The following is a 25,084-nucleotide window of genomic DNA, read 5'->3' as shown; positions in this document are numbered from 1 at the left end:
GCTGAAGAAGCCAAAGGTTTGCAGTTGATGGAGACACAGCTTCGTTGGCAGCTGCCTGGAAGGTATTTACAGAGTGGGTCTCAAGTCTGGGACAGGCCTTGTTTGAGCTGCTTGTAGACACCTGAAAAGGGCTCCTGTGTCTTGCCAAAAGGAGTAGCTAAATGCATCTGTCATGAAGATGGGGAAAACTGCTTTTCACGGGAACAGGAAATGACAATGGTGGGAACTAAAAACAACACGCATCATTGACAGTTACTGAGCAAGAATAGAAGTACACCCCAGAAAGTGGGGCAAAAGGAACCCCTTAAGGACATGTTACAATCATTATAGGAGGGGTTTTCTGCATCTCCTCAGAGGCTGTGTGTCTGTGTTACGTGTATGTGTTCATGAGTATACAGATTCATGCATGTGGAGGTGTGGAAGTGTGTATGTAGTAGAACCAGAGGTCATTCGAATGAAACTCTTAAGTTCAATTCCCAGCACTGAAAAAAGGGAGGGAGGGGGAAGACAGGTTTTTAGAAGGATACCTGGGGTTGACCTCTGGGTAAATGCCTGACGTGCATCTGAGGGTGGAGGTCTGTGTGGCCAGTGAGAGGCGTGGCTGAGGCGTGCGCACAGCAGAGCAGAAACTGGACCAGAACTTCATGGAGAGGCAGGTCTCACTTCCAGGGGGCAGGGCTCTTCTAGTGTGGCCACAGCTGATAGGCACAGCATCCCTGATCGCTGTATTATCATCTACTGAGGGATGCTAGGACAGCAAAGCCCCCAGGACCAAATGTGATCCACACACTTGAGACACACTGAGACATCACTGAGTACCCACGTTACAAAAGAGACGCAGGTGGAAATTTTTACGGACTTTTATTTATACCAACATATCCATCCAAAATGTCCTTTGAATATGCAATCAGTGTGAAAATTGATATATTTCCTTGCCTATTTTTTTCTAAGTCCTAAGTCTGATTTCTACTTTCGACTTAACACAGCGTGTTTCGGCAGCTCAGCTGCCACATGTTGCTGCTTGCTGTTAGATACAGATTATGGGGGACCCACCGGACTGGTGGCGGTGATTGTTGAAAAGTTCCAGAGACAGAGGCAGGGCCTGTTAAAACTGCTTTTGACTCAGTGCCCTCTGATTGTCTTCAATGATGCACAGTAAGGCTCCTCCCCGTCTGTTAACTAGTGTAATGTACCTACCATCCCATATTCCTGAGGCAACAGCCACAGGTATCTTTCTTTCTTTCTTTATTTTTTTTATATTTGTTTATTTTATGTATATGAGTACACTGTAGGTGTACAGAGGTTGTGAGCCTTCGTGTGGTTGCTGGGAACTGAATTTTAGGACCTCTGTTCACTCCAGTCGGCCCCGCTTGCACTGGCCCAAAGATTTACTTATTATTATAGATAAGTACACTGTAGCTGACTTCAGACACACCAGAAGAGGGCGTCAGATCTTATTATGGGTGGTTGTGAGACACCATGTGGTTACTGGGATTTGAACTTAGGACCTTTGGAAGAGTAGTCAGTGCTCTTTACCCACTGAGCCATCTCACCAGCCCCAGCTCCAGCTCCAGCTATCTTGTATCCTCAAGATTGCTGTGTCTGTCCAGGTGTTACCCACACGCCTTAAATTCACAGCATCTAAACCACCAGTTTGTGCGTTCCTGCCTGATCCATCCTTTCTCTCCTTGTGTTCCTGGGACCCCCCCAAAGCCTGTTCTCCCGTGACAACAGCTGTCTCCAGGTTCTGCTGTTTATACACGGAAGCTCCTCTCAGGTTCACCTGCAATCTCCCCTCCCTCTGCCTTGCTGGTTTACATGTGGATTTGTGTAGCGACCTCCCAGTCAGGCTGCTGGCTTCCACCCTTCAGCCCCAACCATTCCGTTTCCTGGGTTTGTCACTAGCTTCCTGGGATTGTCACCCCTGACTTTGCCCAAGCGCTTCCCCCAGCTTCTGTCACTCATCTCCAGGATCCTTGACATATGGTCCCCTTTCCTATATCGCTACCTTCACCAAACCTCCCCTTTGGCCTTTGCCTAACCCGTGTCTGCCCTAGGAACTCTTCATTATCCTAGTAGACTCTGTAGTCTTGGTACCAAGTCCCAGAACCTGTTGGTGGCATTAACAATCATTTGCTAGAATTGAATGAAGTCATGAAGTGTAATGTAGATTTAACTTCACACTTTCCCCACCCCACTGCAGCTTCTTTGATTAAAATTCCATTTGCTCCAGGAGATAAGTGCCTGGAGAGGAACCTGGATTGCTACCATGCTGTTAGTGAGGAGACTGGGTCTCATGTGCTCAGGAAAGTGGCTGGTACGTGCTGGGGCTGAGCCTTGACCTACCCAGTGTGATTCTCCGTTCCTCTCACAAAGGTCCCTGGATCCCGAGGTCTCATGCCTGGCTAGTGTGGCTCCTGTGAGAAGCCTGACCCTTCCCATTCTGCCTGAAGCCTACTCTGAACCCCGATAGCAGGCTAGAGTGGCCCCGCAGCAGGGACAGGGAAAGGCTGGCATGGACCTCTCTTTGTCACCGGTGACTGTCGCACATTCTTAGCCAGTCTTCCCCCTTGTCCTCTCCCACACCAGAGTAGGGAAACCAATGCTTATCTTGGACACTGGGTCTTAGTGGGGGCATTCAGGCAGAGCCGGCTTGGAGTGGCCCGAGCTCCAAAGGGATACATGCGGACAGCTGGGACCCAGATGGCTCTGGGATGACTGTACTGCCCTGCCACTCTGCTCCTCCAGGGCACCAGTTTGGAGCTTTACTCCAGAAAGACCTGTGTGGCCTTCACATTTCTTGGTCAGATTTCGCCAAAGGACCTGTGGGCTCCAGCTCATTGATCCCTTTCCCTGCTCTCGAGAGCTCTCAGATACAGGGGGTAGAGCAGCCCTGAACCCTGGCTTCCTGCCTCACGGGGGGGAGGGGGGGGGACAAAGGAAGTGATCTCCTTAGCTTGCCTCTGCCTTCCCCCCTCTCTCCTCTCCTCCCATCTTGTTCCTGGAGCTACACTGTTCCCTCAGGTACACTACCTCCTGATTGAACCCCTCTTGTGTCAAGTCAGTCTGGAGCTCAGAATTGTAGCTCCCACCTGGCCAGCACTGAGCTCACTCACCTGAATTCAATGAGAGCCATTGGGAGAAGCCATTGGTGATAACCGGCCATGCAGGGTTTTTTTTTTTTTCCGGCGCAGAGAGGTAGAAGAAATGACCTACTCACAATGAAAATGACAAGGTATGGGGGAGGGGGGGACCAGTTCCTTTCTGCCTCCTGGGCTCAGGAACCACACCCCGAGGCAGTCTGGGATGGACCACCAATAAACTCAGAAACTAAGAGTGAGGCTTACAGGAAAGAATTGATGGCTAGAGCTGGGAAGTCCCTTGGGGCCAATCATCTACAGAGGAGTGGGCAAGTGAGCCTAGACTGACCCATGGGAAGGCCTGAGTAGCCATTTGGTCTGTTCCTCCTCCTCCTCCCTTTGGGTCCTAGAGCTCTCCATCAGGGCTTGTTTCTGGGAGGGGCTCAGGTCAGAGAATCGCATCATCCCCCACGGGGCACTCACACCAGCTGGAGCCAAAACCCTCTGCACTGTGACTTGGCTAACTTCACTCCTCCCCAAGTTCTTTGGCTCCCCAGTAATGTGGGGTGCACATAGCTGTCACCAGGTCTCGGTCACGGAAGATCATGACTCTGAAGCTCACACTGGTAGTACGCTAAAAAGCTGAATTTTTTTGGATAGCCCAGAAGCCAGCTAAGTGGTATGATAGGTATTTTTATGTTAGATAGAGAAATGATTGACAGAGCATCAGAATGTTGTATTTAGCCTTTCCTTTAGGGGAACTATTCATATTTGTGTGTGTATATGTATATATGATTTATTTATGTATGAAGTGTTGTCTGTATGTATACCTGTATGCCAGAAGAGGGCATCAGATCCTAGTATAGATGATTGTAAGCCACCATGTGATTGCTGGGAATTGAACTCAGGACCTCTGGAAGGTCAGACAGTGCTTTTAATCTCTGAGCCATCTCTTATGTGTATGTTTAAACATGTGCACGTTTAAAGTGTGTATTTCCAAAGTTTAATTAAAAAAATTTTTATGAGACAAGGTTTCTCTGTATAACCACCCTGGTTGTCCTGGGACTCTCATTTGTAGGCTAGGCTGGTCTCAATTTCAGATATCTGCTAGCCTCTGCCTCTGCATGTTGGGATTGAAGGTGTGTGCCGCCATACCCAGCAGAAAAAAAAAAAAAAGTAAATTGTGGGTCATGACCAAACCTTTGTGAAAGTCTAAGTAAAGTGTAAATACCAGGAACAAATGTATATTCCAGAGTATGACCTTCAAATTCATGGGAGCAGCCAGGAGCAGGCTCACTCTTGTAACCCTTAGCACCCGATCAGCTGTGACTACACAAAACCAACCATGTTGGGTGGGCCCTTTCATCTGAAGTGATGGACAATTCAGCCAACTTAAATTCACTGATTTCTGAGTAGCCTTGGCTTCCTCTCCATCACACACTTAAAACTTGAGTGGGACCTGGTTTTGTTGTGGTTTTTCCTAACAAAGGAAAACAGAGGTCCCAGTGGCAACACTGGCCAAGGCCATCTAGGCTGCCTAAGCACACAGCCCACAGTGAGCAAAAGGACAGGTGGATGGCTCTCTTGACTCGGGGGGCTCCCTGGGATTCACCCCACTCAGGCTAGTTCCCCCAAGCTCCCCTGGCTTTCCAGCTCTGAGACAGCAGCCGGTCCAGGTCCTGTTCTCACAGGGGGTTACTCAGTATCTCCTACAGTGTGCAGTAATCCCATTTTATTAGGTCCTCAGGGTTAGGAGTGTTGATTCTCACATGACCATGTCCAACCTCCCCTCAGAGGTTCTGATGGGTTCAAAGGCACCTTAAGAAAGGCCCAGCGGACTGCAGCTCAGTGGCAGCCAGCTCCTTAGGCTACACACACCCTGGGTTGTCACCTTCACACAAGACACAGCCAGCCAATCCCAGTTAGCACCTGGCTGTGTTCAGCTCCGTCTGGCCAGCTTTGGTCTCATCTGCCCTCACTGTGCCTTTACAGTATCACCACATCAGCTATCTTTCCTCTCTGAAAGGCTAAAGTGCCTCTTCTTCAATGTACATCTCTACTGCATGATTAGCATACAATGCTTGGTCAGTGCTGGGTGGAGCCGAGCCATTCTCAGGTCCCGCTCTCTTGTGAACAAGGAGCAGCTCCATCCAGACACACCTCCTGGAGGCAGGAGTCTGAGATGCGGCCTCTCCAGGTGGCCTTGGTGGGAATGGCAGGTGAGGAGGCTCAGAGCTGGGTTTTTCCTTTGAGGGATGTTGATCTGGGGTCTGGACAACTCAGTGATCCAGCCCTAGGCAGGTGCATCCTTCCCCAACCCAGGGCTCGTCCTTTTCCTCACCTTAGGTACGTTATCACTGGGAGAAAGCCACAGAAGAGGCAAATTTTACAGATTTATTTTTTAAAAACAAAAGAAAAGGTTAAAAAAGTCCTTCATTTCCAACCCTGCCTGGAGGTATGGGGAAGGGGTTATAGCAAGCTGAAAAAGTGCCCGCCCCTCTCGGGCAGAGCTGACTTCCCAGAGTTGGTAAGGACAGAGGAAGGCCCTGGCCCTTCCTGCCTTGGCCCTCCTTAGGTAGCTGGTACACGTTTCACAAGCAAGTGTGGGAGTAGAAAGCCAAGGGCTGCTTCTGCAGTGCCTTCAGCCAGTCTTCAGTCCCACACTCCCTGCCACGGGTGTATGTGCGAAGGGTGGGCAGGCAGGTAAGCCACAGGAGGTGCAGGCTTGGCCACATGGTCCAGCCCTGCAGCTTCCTCGTGTTCGCCAACCAGCTGGACATACTGCAAGCCTGCTGTGAGGTGACCTCCCTAGAAACCTCCTGCTATCTGGAGGGGACCTCTAATCTCCAACTCTTGGGGTCTGCCCTTTCTATTCCCCAGCCTCAGGCTGAGTGGAGTCCAGGACAAAGCACTAAGTGGCTGTTTGCTACAAAAAACCTGGAGATGCCAGCGGGTAGCTCATGGCCTGTCAGCCGGTCCAGGCTCCCAGTCACACAGTCATCCACACAGAGTTAAGGCGTCTGTGCCAGCAGGCATGGCCAAACTGGGCCCAGCTTCTCTCTCTCCACCTGCAGAGGGTACAGGGGTAGAACCCCCGGTGCTGTGGGAACAGGCTGAAGTGGGAGAAGCTGGCAACGGAAGGTTAACCAGGCTTAGGGGGGTGGGGGGAAGAGAAGGCAAGGGCTTTCAAGACCTCTGTCCAGGCCTGCTGGCTGCCCTTGGAAGTAGCCCAACTCAGGTTGGGGAGCCCTGACCATAAACCCCCTGGAAAATGGGGGACAGAGAAAGGAGAAGAGGGGGGTGCTAGAACATTGGGACTTTGGAGGAAGCCAGTGCTATCAGTATTTACAAGCGCAAAGCCCCATCTTCTGTGCCACCTACCTCTACCCCTTCCACAGAAATGGCCCCTGAGAGCCACTGAAGAGGTACTCGGACCTCCTCCCAGCTGCACCCCTAGGGAGAGCCCCTTCCCTCCAAGCTGGCCCTTTCCTGGGCTCCTCAGGAATGTCCGTGAGGCTCTGCTCCATCCGGAGGCGGTGCCTGCATGGGGTTAGAATCCTGGCTGCCTGGTGGTGCAGTGGGCAGGCAGCAGAGACTCTAGGAGTCCTTGAGCATGCTGATGCGTGCGTAGATCTTCAGGGCAGGCCCCAGCTTGATGTTCATGGCGCTCATTAGGTGGTCCTCCTTGAGCAGCAGCAAGGCTTGCCCATCAATCTCCTGCGCACGGAACTCCTCTGCGATCTCCTGGCAGCCTAAGGACCATGGACGAACAGTAGCAGTTAGAGACAAGCCCTGGCTCAGGAAGGCCTCAGGATGCTACCTCAGGGCAGTCCTGCTTTTCTTGTCTCAGCCTGAGAGGCTCACCACTGAGCCAGGGAGTCTTGGACACACCCTTGTTCAGACCTCTCCCTCCACTAAATGTCCTAGGGTTGCTGCAGAGGGCAAGCATGTGGCTGCTGAAAGTTCACAGGAAGAGCAGCGGCTTTGTCTACCCTTTCAGGCAAACTGACCACCACATCAGAATGCTCCATCCGCCCCCTGTAGGCAGATGTTGGTAGATAGCAGGAGAGGCCTCATGGATGCTCCCACACAGCTCTGAGAAAATGAATGGGTCATTACTGCTTAAAGCTAAGTTTTGAAGTGATCTATGTCATAGAAATATATCAATAATACAGATTTTGTACCTTACAGAGAGGTAGAACATTAAAAAAAATTTGAATTTGTAGGGATAGCACTGTACTGGCCAGGAGCAGCTAGGATAGGCAGAGCAACAATGACTGCCTAAGGTAATTTGGGGCCCTGAGTCTTGTAGTGCAGGAGGACATTGTTGGAGAGAGGAGTTGCTGGTAGGTGGAAGGGCTGGGATTCCACTGCATCCAGCCAGGAAGCTGCAGATGTGGCAGCATGGGGCTGGGAACCAAAGTGTAAAGTTCCCAGTGAGCTGAGTGGCAAAAGACATTTCAGGCAGAAGGCTGAGGGTGCTGTCTGGCTTCTTGTTGGAGAAAGGAGGAAGGGAAAAGGAAAGAGTGGGCGCTTCTGTACTCCATGACTAGTATCTGCTGGCTCAGGAAGCCCTGGGCCCTTCAGATGGCCAATAGGTCTGGGGATTAGAAAACAGTTTCCAGTGTGGTGGTGCACGCCTTTAAACTCAGCTCTTGGGGGGCAGAGGGGCAGAGGCAGGCGGATCTCTGTGAGTCTGAGGCCAGCTTGGCCTACAGAGAGAGTTCCACAACAGTCATGCATTTACATAGTGAGACCCTGTCTCAAAAAACCAACCAACCAACCAACAAATCAACAACAAACAGAAAAACCCTAAAGCAAGCTGTTTCTAGGCTAGGATGAGGCCGCCTGTGAAGCTGACGGTGTAAGTTATGTGTTTCCTTTAAGCCTCTGCTGTGGTGGCTCTCGCCTGTAATGCAAACACTGGGAGACTCAGGCAGGAGGCTGTGAGCAATTCAAGCCTAGCCTGAGCTACATAAGAAATCTTGTCTTAAACAAAACGCCAGCCTTCTGAAGACTGGAGGAGAGAGCTCTCCATGGTGTTCCTAGGCCGGCTTCGTAGATTCTGAGCAGTTGGAGATGCCCAAGCATCCTAAGAGCTGCAGAACAAGCCCAACATTATAGAAAGACTTATCTGAAAAAGAATTTGGGGTGTATTTTTTGTTTGAGGGAGTGTACCCCCAACAAGACTCAGAGACTATAAAGATCTTAGGAAAATTAAGAAATATTTCCAGGTGGGACTGAAAAGCTCAGAGGTAACACAAAATAAAAGCAGGAATTATAATAAGCACTGTAATTTAAGTTGCACTGAACACTCAGGCTGCCTTTCACAGAAATGGCAGGTTACTCTGAGGGTGGGACCAAGCACAGGTGGTAAGAACAGCTCCAGGCTTTAACTCCTCAGAAGGAAATGGCAAAAAGGGCTGCCCAGGGCTGGTGTGGGTCGGAGCTGCTTCCATGTTCCCTTTCTCTCCTTGGTTACCTATTAGATACGGGGGTGTGGTGTGGTGGGCAGGAGACAACCTGCGTTAGTTCTCAGATCTCTAGAGTGGGGAACCACACCTGTGCAACAGGGCCAGAGATCTTCCTGCCTAGACTTGACTCAAGGAAATGCCTCCTGAAGGGTATTTTCTTAATCAGTGACTGATGGTGGGTGGGGTTACCCCTGGGCTGGTGATCCTGGGTTCTGTAAGAAATCTGGCAGAGCGAGCCGCGAGGAGCAAGCCGGTGAACAGCACCCCTTCATGGCTCTGCATCAGCTCCTGTGTTCAGGTTCCTGCCCTGCTGGAGATCCTGGGCTGACTCTGCAGTGACGGATTACACGTGGACTGTGAGCCTAATGAACCCTTTCCTCCCATCTTGCTTTTGGTCGTGGTGTTTCAGCACAGCAATAGAAACCCTGACTAAGACAGCCTGGGGGCTCCCGCAAAGGACAGAGCTTATTTGTGTGACCAATGAGACACTGTAGAAACAGCAGAATGTGATTTCTGAAGCTAGGCCCAAGAGAGCATGATGGCCTTTTCTGGCTGCTCTCTAGTTATGGGGAAACCCTGCTGTCGTCATGCTTGCTACACAAGGCTCAACAGTCAGGCCCTTCCTGCAAACCATGTATGAGAGGACCCTATGATCCCAGAAGTCTCCAGGTTGTCTCAGCCTTGGCTGACAGACACAAAGTTGCCCTGTTATAAGGGACCCTGAGGCAGGGCTGCAGGGGCTTCCTAGTCTTCACCATAAGTACCTGGTCTGTGACAAGTGTGAGGTCCAGTGATGGACAACAGACACACTGGGCTACGTGAGAGTGCTACAACTAGATCCAGTCCTGTCTGACCTCCAAGTCTGTGCTCCTAACCTCTATACCACACTCTATCCTGGCACAGGCTCGTGGCCACCAGTGCTGCTGACCTGGCAGTGGATGCATGAGGCTAGCAAAAAGCTGAGAAGTTTCAGGGTTCCCCTGGAAGAATCTGAAATACTAGATCATTTGCCTTTCCACGTGTGAGTCGTGACAGCAGCCTCGGCACTATCTGCCCCCCATCCCAAGGGCTATGCACAGGCCCCCTGAGCCAAGCATGCTTGTCCTTGCCCTTGCTCAACTGCTCCCTCAGGCAGTCTCCCGACCTGCCAAAGCCCGCTTCAGTTCTGTCCTCAGGGTCTGTGCTGTGCTAAAACAGATGCGTTCACATGCAGGAGCCTTCTGGCCCTCACTGTTGCACCCTGGGTCCTGCTCCTCCTGGAGGGAGGCGAGGTGCCCCACTCCCTCTCCGTTATCCTATCAGGGAAAGACTTTCCAAGGAGCTTACCTGGCAGAGAGCGGATGAACTCATAGACATCCTCTACATTCCATTTTGTGGGTTCGCTCGGCAGGAAGTGGTGTCCCACGCCCACAAGGTCCCTCATGTGCATGTCAGGGAGCTCCAGGTCCCTCTGGCCTTGGCGCCGTCGTGAGGTGGACGAGCTGGCTGAGATGGGTGACAAGGGCTCCTCATAGCTGGAGTTATCTGAGCACCGGCTGGAGTCCTCCTGGCTGTGTGCCAGCTGCAAGGCGGCAGTAACTGAAAGGGGTACAGTGCCTGAGGGCTGCGAGCAGAGAGAGACATGGCTTCAGGACGGCGGCACAGACCGCTCCGGCACCAAGAGGGGCAGAGACAGGCCCAGCTCCCTCTTCTTCACTCTTTCTGGAGGGGCAGCTTCTGTGTTTCTTGCTCAGAGCCCTCAGTCCCTCGGCACTGCCACATGTACTGTTCCGTGTGCGCCACAGTGGTCTGTTCTCCATGTGGTGTCCCACGTGACTTGGACTAGCAAGAGGGACTCCTTGGAGTGTGTATATTCTGAACTGCAGCTTTTAGCAGATTCTTAACAAGGTGCAAGACAAAGTTATTACCACCCACTGACAGCAAGACAGACATAGGATGAAGGCTGCCATGCTAGGGTGTGAGTCTCTTTAGGACCATGTCTTTGGATCATTAGTGCCTACCAGAGTTCCTGGCATGGACACTGGGAAAATATTTAATAGCTGAATACCCATGGCTCTGACAGAGACCTGCAGTCTTCACAGGGGCACAGAGGTAGTGGGGGACAAAGGGGGCTGCTGCCATGTCTCCAGCCCGACATAGAGGGAACAGCCTGCCTGCACAGGGCCAGCAGGGTGAGACCCAAGAAGTAAGAATGGATAGCAGCCCCAAGAGGGGGTAGTTCTAGGAAAAGACTACCGGAAAGGGTAAGGTCTATGTCCTCAGGCCCCGGGAGGCTGGGTATGAGACCTGTCAGAGGGGAGAGCGGAGTGCTGAGAGGAGCAGCCGCTGAACCCGGGAGCACCTGTGGGAATAGGCTGTGTGGCCTCTTACCTGCTTCTTGGTGTCCTTGGTGAGTGTGGGCAGACTGGCCTTGCTGGCCCGTCGGCGGTTGTGGGTTGTGGTCCCTGCCTTCTGCAGCTTGCTTCGGTCTGAGTGAAAAAGTCCCACTCGTTTGGTGCATCCCACATTATACCTGTCAGACAGGAGCAATCGAGTCAAAGCAGGGGCCACTGTCTGGGAAAATCCCAGCTGTCTACAGGTACAAATCCTGACTCCAGGGCACTGAGACTCTGGGCAGGCACTTGAGCTCTGAGCCCTTCTTGGGAGGCAGGGCGTGATAACAGTTGCCTTCTAAAACTGGTCTCATGAAGACATGAAGGACTGCCCCTGACATGCTTAACTCCTCAGAGCATGAGTGCTTGTGGTTACCACACACCACGATGCTAGGAAACTCGTGTTTACTGTCCTGCTGGAGTTTGGCCTGATAAAGCTTGACCGAGGGGCTCTGGCTCCATCAGCACAGCCTGGGCGACGTGGCTGAAGACGGACTCCAGCGCATCACACACAACACCCTGCATGAAACCTACAGGGTTCTTTTCGGGCTCTCGGCTTTCAAGGCAGAGCTGCTCCTACAAAGGGCACAGGGCACGTGTGAGCCTAAAGCCCTCATCAGCTGGCTTGCCTGCGTTGTGCACAAGCGCTCCTTCATGCCTTAGTTTTCCAGCCCGGATAGAGGGCACAATTACAGACAATGCTGACAGCAGTCATGGCTGCTAACAGAGACGCTGAGACACTCCTCTGACCAGTACCAAGTCTCTCTGTCTAGCTGTCTGCCAGCCTGTTCCTTGTTTTGGGTTGAGACAAAGTCTCCTCAGGTAGCCCCTACTGTACAGTGGATTCTAACTTCATTCTTGAGTCAGTCCTGCATCAGGATTTCAAGTCCTGGGATTACAGCTCTGCAGCACCATGCCCACCCTTGGAGTAACTTCTCAACAGACACAGAGGGTTTTTTATCATCATCAATTTTCCAGGCTGGATAAAAGCTTGCCATGGCTCTGGGCTATGCTAGTTCTTGGGGCACAGCTAGTGGACTGCTTTCTGTGCTTGGATAGCAGTTCTTTCTCTCATAGCACTCCCTTCTCCTGGTTTCCTGGGCCATGTGCACCCACCTGGTGCACTTGAATACAGTGCCTTAACCAGGCAGGCCAGGGAACGGAGGATGGATGAGCTACAGCATCCAAGGTTTGATGACTATGGAAGAAGGACACTAGGTACAACCCTAGGGACAGGACAGGGGCGGGGCACGGCAACGGGGCTCAGACACTCACCTCTTTGCACAAGCCATGGAACAGAAGCGCTTGGAACGCTTGAACTTGTAGGCAAAGTCCACCCGTCCACAGAGCTCACACTTGAGTTTGAGGGGAGTGCCCTCCTCTTTGGATTCTGTAAAGTATGGAAATGACTGAGTGTGGGTGAAATTGTGACAGGCTCTAGACCGGCACAGGTGCTCCCTATCCTGCCCCTTCATGTCTCTGGGGTGTGGCACCCAGAGGCATCCACTCAAAAGATGACAGGCTTTGCCTCTGCCTTTGCAAGGTTAGGTCTCCCACTGGAGCTGCACAGCGTGTTTCGTGATGGATCCTGCACACTGAGCCAGGGCACAGCAGACATGGGCAGGGTCAGCATCCCTCTCCCTCTCCATGAAAGAAGCAGAAGGCTCACACGACCTAACGTAGTTCTTGCCTGCCCATGGCCTTCGAGTCATCCCACCTCAGAGTCAGGCTCTTGAGCCAGCAATGGGGTTGGGGCACCCTGACTGGTGCTACCTTACTCTCATTCTAGAACTTGGCAACGGCCACTGCAGGAAGTGAATCGGAAGCCGTGTGGTTGCCGGAGAGGCAGAAAACGAAGGCTCTTATTTCTCCTGTCCCTGTTCTACAGAGACAGAGGTTGAAGGGTGCTTGCTAGTGAAATGCTCAGTGGGAAAGGCTGTTACTTAGTCCTGGTCAGGGTTCTTCCAGATACCGAGAAAGGAGAAGTGTAAGGTCTGTCCTTCCGCCTATACCAGGAGACCTGCGCCCCTGAACGTGACTGTAGCTCGTACCTTGCAGGTAGGGCTCCTCCATCTCTGAGTCGGTGGTGGTGGTGTGGTCCTGCTGTGGAGGCTTCTCAGGCAAGAACCCTTGTGCATACTTCTTCTTGAGATTCCCTACCAGCAGGGACGAGCGTCCCACCTAGAGGACAGGTGACAAGGAGGCCCCAAGGGTTAGAATCTAGACTCCCTGTAATGCAGCCTCATTATATTACAGGTACAAAGTAACCAGGCAGATATCAGCCCCACCCCTCCAAGCCACCTGCATGCCACCATCCAAGGATGCTCCACTCAAGGCTCTGTTCTACTGTTTGGTTCCCAAAGCAAGAAGCAGTGGGCACAGAGTACAGCGACAGCTCAAGAGGTCAGAGGTAGTCTCTGCCCAGGTCTGCCCAAGGGGAGATATCACATTTTCCTCACCGTTCCCCAACTAGGTGCCAGGTCCTATACTTAGAGGACACCAGGAGGGCATGGCTACATGTGAAAGTAATCATAAGAGACTCAGCGCCCTGATTTGATTTCATACTGTTTTATAACTGACCACAGCCAAGCCAGAGGCTCAGGCAGCCACATGGGAGAGCAGGACACACTGACCCCAGCCACAGAGGACATGCCCTGTGGCCAGCAAACCCCCAAGGCCAGCTTTGCCTCTCTTTGGCCCTTGCTTTGTTTGGGTAACTGGTGGCCAGCTCACAGAGTAGCAGTATGGCTCCAGGATGGTGTGAGCTGCAGTTCTATCTGCCTTCACGCTGCAGGCTCAGGGGTTTCCAGTGTTTCTCCACAGGTAGGAGGAGAACCGAATGGAGTAGAGAGGGGGCAGGGACCAGAGCTAGCTCCTTATACAGTAAGCTGCTCCCAGGAGATCAGCCATTGGATCAACTTTCAGAAAGAGAGGCCACAAATGTGCCTGTCTGTTGGTGGTTCACCGAGACTCGTCCACTGCAGGCAGGAATCCCACTTAAGTCTTGTGGCGACTTATAAAACCATGGATCCAAAGCATGAGTCCCCAGGAGGGTGGGGGTTCCAATCCACACAACCCTCCTGAAAGGGCCCTGTGTGAAGGCCCCTTCAGCTCACTCGCTGTCTTTTCAAGGTCTGCTCCCAGAAAGCACATCTCAGATCGCACTCCCATGCCACCATTTTGATTTCTAACATGTCAGAACTCTGTACTAACAAGTTCCTTTTGCTAACTGGCCAAAGTTTTGCTGTTCATGTTTTGGCATTGAAAACAATAAAGTCTAATTTTCCAAAGCCCACTGTTTTTCATCAAATATCCCCAGGGGAACTAAGTCCCTCTATTTAAGGGGTCTCAGGTCACCAGTCAGGAGTACAGCTGAACCTGTGTGCATAAACTTGTAACCAAGGGGTCTTGTCTTATCAATTAGCCTTGATCACCAAGTCGGTTCAGTCCTAGAGAGAAATTACTCTAACATCTGGAGATAGGGGAATTAGCAAGGGAAGAACAAACTGTTCACATTTTCAGAAATTTTACATGGAATTGTAAAAATATTCTAGTACACATCCAAAATATACTTTTAAAAAAAAAGAGGGGAAAAGAAGTAGTCCGTACCGGGAAAGGCTCCGCCCCCTCCTGGATCACAAACCCTTCGATAACATGCGTCAGGATTTGGGGTTTCACAATGGCCTGTGGTGGTTTATTCTCACCATTCTGGGGGGCAGTGCCGGCGATGCTGGAGGCAGAGTTTCCGTTCCCTGAGGTCATGCCGGGGCTGCTGAGGTCGGTCAGTGCATGAACAATGCCCTGCCCTGTCTCTGTGAGACAGAGAGAGAGAGAGAGAGAGAGAGAGAGAGAGAGTGAGAGAGTGAGAGAGAGAGAGAGTTAGTTTAATCAGAACAGAGGCCAACTTGAAGATGAACAACCAGCACTCACAGTGCACACCCAAGCCACAGCACCAACCAGGCAGTCCCCAGCCCCACAACCCACTGGCAAGTGCTGCAGCGCTAACGGTCGCACTGCCCAGTGTGAATGCGATCAGTTTTACAATAATTTGGCTTTGCACCCAGCAGCATTTCTTAAATATTCTTTTCAAGACAGATCTAACCAGGTGGACGAGGCCTGAATTCTGCCCCTGAGGAGGTAAAATTTCAGCCAGTACTGGGTTAGACAGAGCAACACTCAGTTTACAGAGAATTCCAAATAGTGACCAAGATATTTAAAGCCAAATCAAGAAGCTCCGCTAAACATAGGCTCATGGTATCACAGAGCAGCTTGGTGGAGAGAGGTTAAAGGAACCTTCTATGAGATTCCTTGGAGGGTCGGACTTTAACAGCACTGTGAAATGGACGCCCAGGGAACCGGGAGGCAGAGACCCCAGCAGCGCCTCCTTAGGAGGCCACCGCACTGACTTACAGGGTGATTTTGTTTCTCCCATGCTAAAGCTGTTGGCACTGCCGCCACTTTGCTCTGCTGACTCCTGCTTTTACTCAGACCTCTTGCTCAGAGTGCAGTGTACACTCCACTCCACCCAGCCCTCCGCAAACTATACTCCCTCCATCTCTCTGTGGACAGCCTTCCTAACCTGTCCTTTGGAAAATTCAACACAATGCTCTGGAGAGTGGGATGGGGCCCTTCCCATGCCCATCAGGACCAGCCTCCTCCCCTTCTGCCAGTGATGTGTCACACCCTCTCCCCAGTCCCTTTCCCAAGGCTGTTTTCTGTCACCACCAAGTGCTCAGTGAGCTGAGGTACCTTTAACCTGGAACTTCCTAAAAGAGAGATGCGGAAAAAGCTGTTTCTTTACTGCAATAAGCCTATTACTATTAAGCATAAACCAGTGGTATATGACAAAGTTAAAACACTATTAAAATAATAAAAGTAACTGCAGTAACTATTGTTACTTAGGTAATTTTTGTACAACACTTCCTAAGAAGATGTTATTTCATTATAAGAACCCAAAATATTCCCAGGAAATGGAAAATCATGCACACAAGGAAATAAAAACATAAGCACTTTAGTAACGATTTCTAGCTGGGCTTCAGCACACCTCTGACTTCTGCTTCCCTTTCTTACAGCACTCCTGATTGAGAACACCAGGACCAACCTTTCCATCTGACCAAGTACAGGCTATGCAAACATTGTCTTTGGTGCCTGTTCCTACAGACACTAGTGAGGAACAGCTGAGCAGAAGGCACCCAGGAGAGGTGGCTGGTGAGGGGCTCAGTGGGTGTCAGTGTCTTCCAGCCTTCTGACCGGAGTCTGACGCTTAGATCCTAATGTGGAGAACACAAACCTCAAAGTTGTCCTCTGACCTCCACACCACAACTTTAATGTGTGCTTGTGCGTGCGCGCGCACACAAATAATTTTTTAAAATCTTAAATTTTGTTTGACTCAAAGCCACACCAGCAAGTTTAAAAATATCCTTTCAGTGTTTGTGTTAATGTGAAATAAATGTTATCAGGTTTAGCTTTTCTGTGGAAAACTAGAGACAGTTCGATTTTTCTTTTTTTATTTCTTCTTTTGCTTTGGATTTTTGAGATAAAGTTTTCATATTCAGTCCTAACTGTCCTCGATCTCACTGTACAGACCAGGCTGGCCTCAAACTCACAGAGATTCTCCTGCCTCTACCTCTTGAGTGCTGGGATTAAAGGTGTGGGCCACAACACCCAGTTGGAAATTCTCTTGTCTAGAATTATTCTTTTTAATCAGTTAAAGTGTTTAGAAATGGGGAGAAAACCCACAAAATTTTATGATGTAATAAATCTCCAACCCCAATAAGCCCGTGTAAAGAACACACAGCTGAGTCATAGTACTTATCAGCTGCGCGCCTAGACTGGGCAGATCAACCAGTGCTCTACTCTGTTCCCAGCTATGGGGTCCCTGCTACTCGTAGCTCCTCCAGGCCATGTGGTTCTGCTCCATCTTCCTCCCATCTCCTCTTCCTCTGTCTTCTTCTGTCTCCTTGTCTCCCCCTCCTCCTTCCTCTCTCTCCTCTCTAAAACCTCCAGCCCCACCTTTCCCTTCCCCTGCCCAAACACAGGCTTTCGCCTTTATTTGTCCTGTTAAAATGGGGAGAAGGTCCACAGAAAACCGCCTGAGTATGTGATCTACTCCTTGTTGGGGCAGCCCCTCTTGAGGAAGTAGAATTAGCATCAAATACAAACAACACCATGGCAACCTACAACATTTCCCCCTTATTGCACAATTAAAAGGCTCTTTTCTCTCAGATATAAATTGAGCACAACTCTTACAATTATGTAATTTGTAAAGTATGATACACTTAACACCCAAACATCAATTTTGTCTATGAGATAAAGCCCTCTACCATCTATCCTAACTTAAAAGGCTTACAATTCTCTACCTGACTTATGTCCTGGTTTTAGATTATATACCATCTGGAAACCATCCTCTCAAATCTATATCATCTCTCTCAATGCTAAACAGCTTGAGTTGGCTATGAGACTACAACCAGTTCTCAACCTCGTCAGAAATCCGAGAATGACTTAAATATTACCTGAAAATATAGGAAGCACAAAAAACATAGCTTCCAAAACGTAACTAATTTGTAGAGACATCTGACTACCTCAATCTTCAAAATGTTGGAGCATCAGTCTTCAGCCTTCTGGACCAGGAGATCATCTGACAGAATTCTGAAGGACTGCTTACCCTGTCTTGGCAGAGCCATAGTCAGAGCTATTCTGACTATGTGTGACATAGTGTGTCCTTTTCTTGGAGAACACTTTTGTCTGTAGATGAACTGAGGCAATTCTTGCCTAATGGCTGTCTTGCTACAACTGGAGCAACTCCACTGATGCTCAAGAAAGGGGTGCCGTCTGGAGCAGACAGTGTCTCTAGTCAAGTGATCTTTAATAATGAAATGACCTGAGGCTGGTGAGGTGGCTCAGTGGGTAAGAACACTAACTGTTCTCCCAAAGGTCCTGATTTCAAATCCCAGCAACCACATGGTGGCTCACAACCACCCATAATGAGATTTGACACCTTCTCCTGGTGCGTCTAAAGTCAACTACAATGTACTTATGTATAGTAATAAATAAATCTTTGGGCAAAAGCTAGCAAAGACTGAGCGAGCAGGGCTGACAGGAGTGAACAGCGGGCCTAAAAATTCAATTCCCAACAACCACATGAAGGCTCACAACCATCTGTACAGCTACAGTATACTCACATACATAAAATAAATAAATAAATCTTTAAAAAGAAATAATGAGGGCTGGAGAGACGGCTCAGTGGTTAAGAGCACTGACTGTTCTTCTGAAGGTCCTGAGTTCAATTCCCAGCAACCACATGGTGGCTCACAACCATCTGTAATGAGATCTGATACCCTCTTCTGGGGTGTCTGAAGACAGCTACAGTGTACTTACATATAATAACAAATAAATCTTTAAAAAAAAAAGAAAAAGAATGAATGAAATGACCTAAATGTCATATTCTATGGACTTCTGATGCCTTTGAAGACTATGCAAAGCATTTCTGAACTGTTAAACCTTGACTACTCTCAGTCATTTCTAATTGAAATATCTTGAAAATACCCTTTTATAATTAACGCAGAACCATGAATTTGCTATCTGGCCCTTAACTTGTATTGTTTAATCATCTAAAGACAGTGTGTAATAGCAGTTATAGAAGGACTGGGTCTAATCTTTGTATTCTTTTTTTGTTTTGTTTGTTTGTTTCGAGACAGGGTTTCTCTGTTTGTTTGTTTCGAGACAGGGTTTCTCTGTGTAGCCCTGGCTGTCCTGGAACTCACTTTGTAGACCAGGCTGGCCTCGAACTCAGAAATCCATCTGCCTCTGCCTCCCAAGTGCTGGGATTAAAGGTGTGCGCCACCACCGCCCGGTGAGGAGGACTTCTGAGAAGAGAAACCCTGTCTCAAAAAAAAAAAAAAAAAGAAGTCCTCCTGCCTCTGCCTCCGCCTCACAAGTGCTGGGATCAAAGGGGTGTGCCACCACTGCCCAGCTTGGTATGAATTTCTTATATTGATACAAAATTGAAATTAATATTGCTACTCTTAGACAGGCATTGTGCCTATACAACACATTTAAGAATACAAAGATTAAGAAATTATAACTAACTTTGCATCACTTATAAAGATTTCTACCTATGTAAGAATTTACAACATAGAAATAGCTAGGATGGAGCTAATAACACAAGCAATCAAACTAAATTTCTCTTTTAAATTTTAAAGTCTGTGTTTATTCACAGACTTTATGTTTTTACTTGCTCTTATGTTCTAATATTTTAAATATACAAAGAAATATAGATTTTATTTAAAATGATGGACAAATGTTGTTCAAATATAAGAGCTGAACGATACATTTGATGGCTGTTTCCTCCTAATTACAGCTTAGTGGAACAGCCTGTGTGGATTTGAACACCCTGTGGATCAGAAAAAGCACAAGACCAGCTCCAGTCTCTTATCAACAACATTCTCTACAGTGCTCCCTGTCCAGTGACTTTTAGCCATTTGTCTGTCTGAACGCTTCTAGCAACAGAAGAACTAACTCAGAGCAGTCTACTGCTACCTTAGGGAGTACAAGTTCTTCATAATGAGCACAAATCTGTCTTTGTTAATTTCTGCCCAGTAACCCTGGCTATGTTCCTTAAGACCAGAGACAGAATCTAATACACTGTCTATACTGAGCAAGCACAGGCTTAGACAGGGTCTGGGGACTGTTTCCATCAGTGGGTGGATTATGCCCCGCCCTGGCCCTCTCAGCCTGTTCCATGGGCTACCTTAACACGACCATCAATTGTGTATCTCAGAGAGCTCACTCATAAGCTATTTTTGGTTCATTATTTGTCTCCCTATCTAGAGAAGGAGGTCTCACCTAGTTGCTCAGGCCAGCCTTAAACTTGAGCCCCTCCTGACTTGGCCCTGCTGGGCTCCTGCCGGCCTCCCAGTGCTTGGATCACAGCTGTGCACCGCTGCACCTGGTTACTGTTTGCTTCTCAACAGCCACTTTGGGGCTTGCGAGCACAGGCTGAGGAAGAGAGTACTTTCCAAGCGCTGGTGTTCATTATGGGATAAACTGGAAGGAATGTGCTCTCCTTGCCACCCTGCCCACCCACCGTCACTGAGTCACTGACACTCGCCCCAAGCTGCTCCGGCTACTCTTCTGTGGGCTCTTTCTAGCCCTGTTCCAAGCCCTTTCTTACTGTCTTAGAGCCGTACCTGTTGCTGGACCCTGTGAAACAGAGGAGGCCAGGCTTGCAGGCAGTCATCTGCTGAAGTTACACATCAGTGCTTACAGATGGGAAGCAAGGGCTGATCTCAAATCTCCAGGCTTTTTCTTTCTTTCTTTCTTTCTTACTTACTTTTCATTTCTTTTCTTTTCTTAAGGTCTTATAACAAGAAGATAAACTCCTTCATGCTGACACCAGAAGTTCTAGTGTCCATCATAATCCTGGGACAGATTACAGGAGGCAGAACCCCAGGGGCAGCGAAGGGTGTGTGTTCTGTGAACAGTAAGGTTCACAGCTGTGCGGCTTTGCAAGCAGGAAGGCCTATAGCTCATCACCTGCTCTGGTAACAAAGAGTTTGGGCTATTTCTGGAATGACCCAACAGTCTCACCCCCTGCCATGCTCAGCACACTGAGATTAATTTAATCTGCTTCCCACTCTCCCAGACTGCTTTGCAGCCAGTTGGGAGGGGTCGGGTTGGGGAGCCGCTTTGACAGGGAAACTTGCAGAAACCCGCCCTGCTGGCCTGAGGCAAAGAAAAGAGACAAAGGAACCCTGTCTTTGGAATTCAGTTCTTCAGTGGCTCCACCAATTCCCTGGGCTGAAGGCTCTGCCAGGGGGATTCCCACAGGTCTCAGATGCCTTCCTACAGTGAGCACCTCAACAGAATGGTGGGTACTCCTCTAGCTCCAGGGGCTGGAGGGGAAACGGAAGGCCAAGCCGCACTGGGAAGAGGCAGGTTGCAACTGCTATTAAGTTGACCACACTGGACTACTAGTATGTGCCAGTCTTAGCATATGATCAGCAACTAGGCTGATCTCACTCACAGGCTCCAGCAGAAACAGCTTTCAAAGGAACAAACAGGAAAGCCTACCCAGGGGCCCTGTCTATGCTACAAGTTCTGAACCCATTCTCTTTGAGACTGGTCACTTCTGCTAACAAAGACAGGGGCTGTGACCCAGTTTACCTCCCCGCCCCCCAGGAGACTAACCCAATGTCCAATATACGATACATGCTCAAGGCCTGTTAAACTGCAATGAATTCTAATATAAAATAATAACTATGAATAAAGTCAGTGCTCATCACCATAAAGAATATAGGTCTCTTTGGTACTACAAAGAGATCTGTCATAGGTGATATTAAAAAACTACTCTCTAAAGCTGTGACAGCGAGTGGCTTAGTTAGTGTCTATTATAGAAGTGGCATTTCTGCAGACCAGCTTATGACAGCTACTATTCTTTAGTCCACTTGCCATCTCACTGTAGAGGATTTCCTCAGCACAGGAGAGTGAGAGCACCAACTTAGATCCAGAACCTTGTCAAGGTCGGATGACCTCTAGATGCAGAGGCAGGAAGGCACCTACAAAGACACTCTCCAGCCGGCTGGAGAGAGTTCAGGCTGGTCCAAGCCTTCAAAAGTCTGACCAGTTCAGAACCAGGTTCTTCCTATCTACAGATAACACATACAGACACATAAACTATGTTATACCAGAATGCTGAGGGGTTTTCCCCATGTGTGTATGTAAGTGTAGAAGTCTAAGGTTGACAACGGATGTCTTGGCTGGCTACAGCATGAGAACAAGCTAATGAAATTAACAAAGAATTTAAGGAGATAGTAACTGGTAACCTGGCTCAACAAGCAAGCCACTCTGGCAGACTTGCTCCAGGGTCAGCGCTGCCACCAAGCTGCTCCCTGCTTTCTTTTGCCCAGCCTGTTGAGAATATGTGAAGCACCTGCAAAACGATGCAAGCTGAGCCTGTATCCAGGAGACAGCAGGAGGCCACAGCTGGTCCCGGAGAGGAAAGGAGAGTGGTTAGGCCAGTGAAAAAGACTGGGGCCAACCTTCATAATCTCTTTACTTATATTCAAATCCCCAAAGAAATTACTGGCACTGTGACAGTGAGGGAGGTGTCCCTTCCCAAGAGAGAGAAGCCAGGCATGGCAGAGTCGGAGTGGTGGGCTGGAGTTCAATCTAGGCACTCCACAAAGAGATTTACAGGGTGAACGCTCTTTTAAAAAAGCAAGTGCGGTTACAACCATTCAGATCTTGCTGTGAGTTAGCTGTTTGCTCAGGCAGGCAGACCAAATCCAGCTGAAAGGCCTTACTTCTTCAGATAAGGCAACTCGGCCTCAGGACTGAGGGAAGGCAGAGTCAAGTGTGAGTTAAACTCTGGGCTTGTTGTGAGCATGTTTCCAGAGAGGTTTAATGGAGGTGGGAAGCCCCACCTTGAATACGGGTTGGCACCATTCCAATGTGACCAGTGGCTCCCAGCCCCCGACGCCATGCCTGCTCTGTCACGTGACCGAAACACGCCCTCTTCCCTTAGGCTGCTCTTGTTGCCTGTTCCGCCACAGAAACATGAAGAACTCTGAAGGTCATGAAAGACCTGAGCAGAGGCAGTTTCATTTCCCTGCAGTGGGCTACGAGGGTGAAGCAGGTAGGGAGGGGAGGGCTGTGCATGACTAGCTGGGACCAGTGTGAGGGCACTTGAGGGAGGTGGCAGGAAATGACAAGGAGGCTGAGGCGTCACCTGTGGTCTGGGACCTCAGGGTAGGGAACTGGCAACGATCTAGGTGAGAGACTCCCGGATGGGAGGGAGCCGTGGACTGATAGGAAAAGGAGCAGGGCAGGCAGGATCCAGGCTACACTCCGCATCCCTGTCAGAAGGGAAGTAGCACATGATCTTTCAACAGGCCTAACACACCATTAGTTAACGCCATATCTCCCACATCTACAATTTAGGATGAGTCATTTCTCCCACCAAGTTTTACACTAAATTTAGACAATGACCACACATGCATCTCCCATGCAGATGGCACAAGTTACAGGTGTGCTTTTTAGAATTCAAGCAAAAGTGAATGTCATTTGGAAGATGGTATATTCTAGGGCATATACCAAAGGAGCTCTTCGTGGTGAGAAAATTGCAGGCTCCTTCCCACACTGGGCCCTCGGAGTCCTAGAGGAGTCAATGGCCTGTAACCTTTTCAGTTCTTCTAAGGACAGAGCTGTAAGACAGAAGGCCTGTCACCTGGAGGCCACAAGCCATGGCTGTTGCAGTTCTGAAGACTCTCTCTAGAGAAGGAACAAACGGCGGTGACAGAGGGTCCTGTTGGCTACTGTGCCAGCACAGCAGGGAGATTCACAGACACAGAAGCAAACTCTGGATCCAGACCTCGGGGGAGGTAGCTGGCCAGCAGAACGGGAAAGTAGCTGAGCCAGGGGACCTCAAGCCAGCCTGAGTGTCACTTCAGGATGACCTCATGGAGGCTAGGTTAGCAGGCCAGGAGGGCAGACGAGCTTCTCAGTATTTTGGGTAAGAGCTGAATGTCTCTATCTACAACTTGGCTGGAGGACCAACCCCTCCCTCCTGGCAGCCACTACTGTACAGCTGACTCTCATGCCGTCTCTCAGGACAGAGGCAGACTCACCCCAAATCACAGGCTAGAGTGTGCAGAAGCTCAATTGTAAACAGCTGGATGTCTTCCAAGCTGTCACCCAGAGCTAGGAGGGAAGCAATCAAATCAGGCAGCAGTCACCCTCCCCCATGCAGTGGAGGACAAGGGAGCAGTGGGCGTGTTCCACCCAGAGCCCTGACCTGCTCCCTAGCTCTCAGGCTGAGTGCCACAATGGGCTGAGCTCAGATGAAGAGGTTGCAGTGGGAGTGGAATTAGCTCCTGTAGGACCACAAAGTGACTTCCAACAGGCTGTCCTGGCTTCTAGCACCAGGAATGCTGGCTAGTCCTGGTTGCAGAGGCAAGGCAAAGCCTTGTCTGTTCTGCTTAACAACGAAAGCCCAGCTCTGGGTCTCGCAGCTTGTCTCCATCACAGTGGTCTGTAGACACTAAGATTTTATACAGCATCTGGGACCAAGGGCGAAGCTAGAGATCAAGGGTGGCAGGCCAGTGGGAACTCTGGCTCTGGGTCAGGTCTGGGCTCATTCTGGCTCCACCTGTGATAGCTTTAGGCACACAGTCTCTACTGTGTCTAGGCATTTAAGTGTATGGGAAATCCTGGTTCTGAGTAAAGAGCAAAACAGAAAGACACTGGGTTTAAATCTTAGCCTGTGGTGCTGTCAGCTCCTGTAAGCAGTGTCCCCAACTATGACATGTATGCCCATGCCTGTCGTGCCTGCAGAGAGGAAGTTAAATACAAGCATGAAGCACAACACTCAGAAGTGGCCCTGCCCTCACTCTCACTAAGGCTGACATCACCCAGGCCAGAGGCTCTGTTCCTGTTCTCCAATGCTTTGTCTGTCCACCAAGGGTTTACCCTGTGCCTTGTCTCACGAAGTGTCATTATTTACCTCTGCTTTGACAGGATTGTAACATAACAGAAGTGCTCTCCTTTCAGGGAGAGCCAAGCCAATGCACAAGACCAAAAGCCAAGAAGACAAACCCCAGATTTCCTTCCTATGTCATCTTTCATAAAGAGCCTAGGGATCATCACTAAACAATGCAGGAGAAACCCAGAAACCAAAGGAAGGTTTTGTAAGTCAAGTCAAAGGAAGAACCCCTACCTAGGAATATAAGGGTTGGGGTGAAACAACTTAGCCAGGAAGTGGCTTTGCCTGTGGGGAAAAAAATCAGTTTAAAATGCTAAAAATAAATCATGGAAGAAAGATTTTCAAAATTCCATTTATCTCTGGTAAGCGTTGTAATTATCTCCCAGGCTGGTAATAAGGAAAGGCAATCGTGCCCACTAATAACTCTTAGTTTTTGGCTTCTAACTGCAGGATCACCAAGGGTAACAAGCGGCAGGCAAGGTCAGACTGCACAAGGTGGCACCCAGCTCAGCCGTCCATCCTGCCAACATCGTGGTCCAGATGACTTTTACAAGTCAATTCTGATGGCTTCTCTCAGAAAACACTACTTTCTTCAGTGTTTATTTAATCCTGTGACAGAGGGATACCACATGGATATGAGAGTCAGGTCTTTCTTTCTTTCTTTTTTTTTTTTTTTAA

The 25,084-nt window shown here is 49.5% G+C and overlaps 1 protein-coding gene across 4 annotated transcripts in view; it reads right to left on the bottom strand.

Annotated features, from left to right (window-relative positions):
- Positions 1 to 5,453: 5,453 nt before the first annotated feature.
- Positions 5,454 to 25,084, bottom strand: part of Phc2 (polyhomeotic homolog 2) — a 97,332-nt gene continuing 77,701 nt past the window's right edge. For 2 of the 4 annotated variants that reach the window (XM_021159386.2, XM_021159387.1), the window contains 6 exons: positions 14,536 to 14,738; positions 12,978 to 13,107; positions 12,202 to 12,316; positions 10,925 to 11,066; positions 9,881 to 10,157; positions 5,454 to 6,832 (listed from right to left, as the gene is read on the bottom strand). In XM_021159386.2, coding sequence (XP_021015045.1) covers positions 6,678 to 6,832; positions 9,881 to 10,157; positions 10,925 to 11,066; positions 12,202 to 12,316; positions 12,978 to 13,107; positions 14,536 to 14,738 — 1,022 coding nt within the window. In that variant the 3' untranslated portion in view covers positions 5,454 to 6,677. The remainder of the gene's footprint in view (positions 6,833 to 9,880; positions 10,158 to 10,924; positions 11,067 to 12,201; positions 12,317 to 12,977; positions 13,108 to 14,535; positions 14,739 to 25,084) is intronic. The other 2 variants (XM_029476099.1, XM_021159388.2) reach the window with 1 other exon arrangement.

Source organism: Mus caroli, chromosome 4 (assembly GCF_900094665.2).
Source record: "Mus caroli chromosome 4, CAROLI_EIJ_v1.1, whole genome shotgun sequence".
In the NCBI taxonomy this organism is placed as follows: domain Eukaryota; kingdom Metazoa; phylum Chordata; class Mammalia; order Rodentia; family Muridae; genus Mus; species Mus caroli.
Note: the sequence above shows the minus strand (reverse complement) of the source record. Positions and strands in the feature narration are given on the sequence as shown.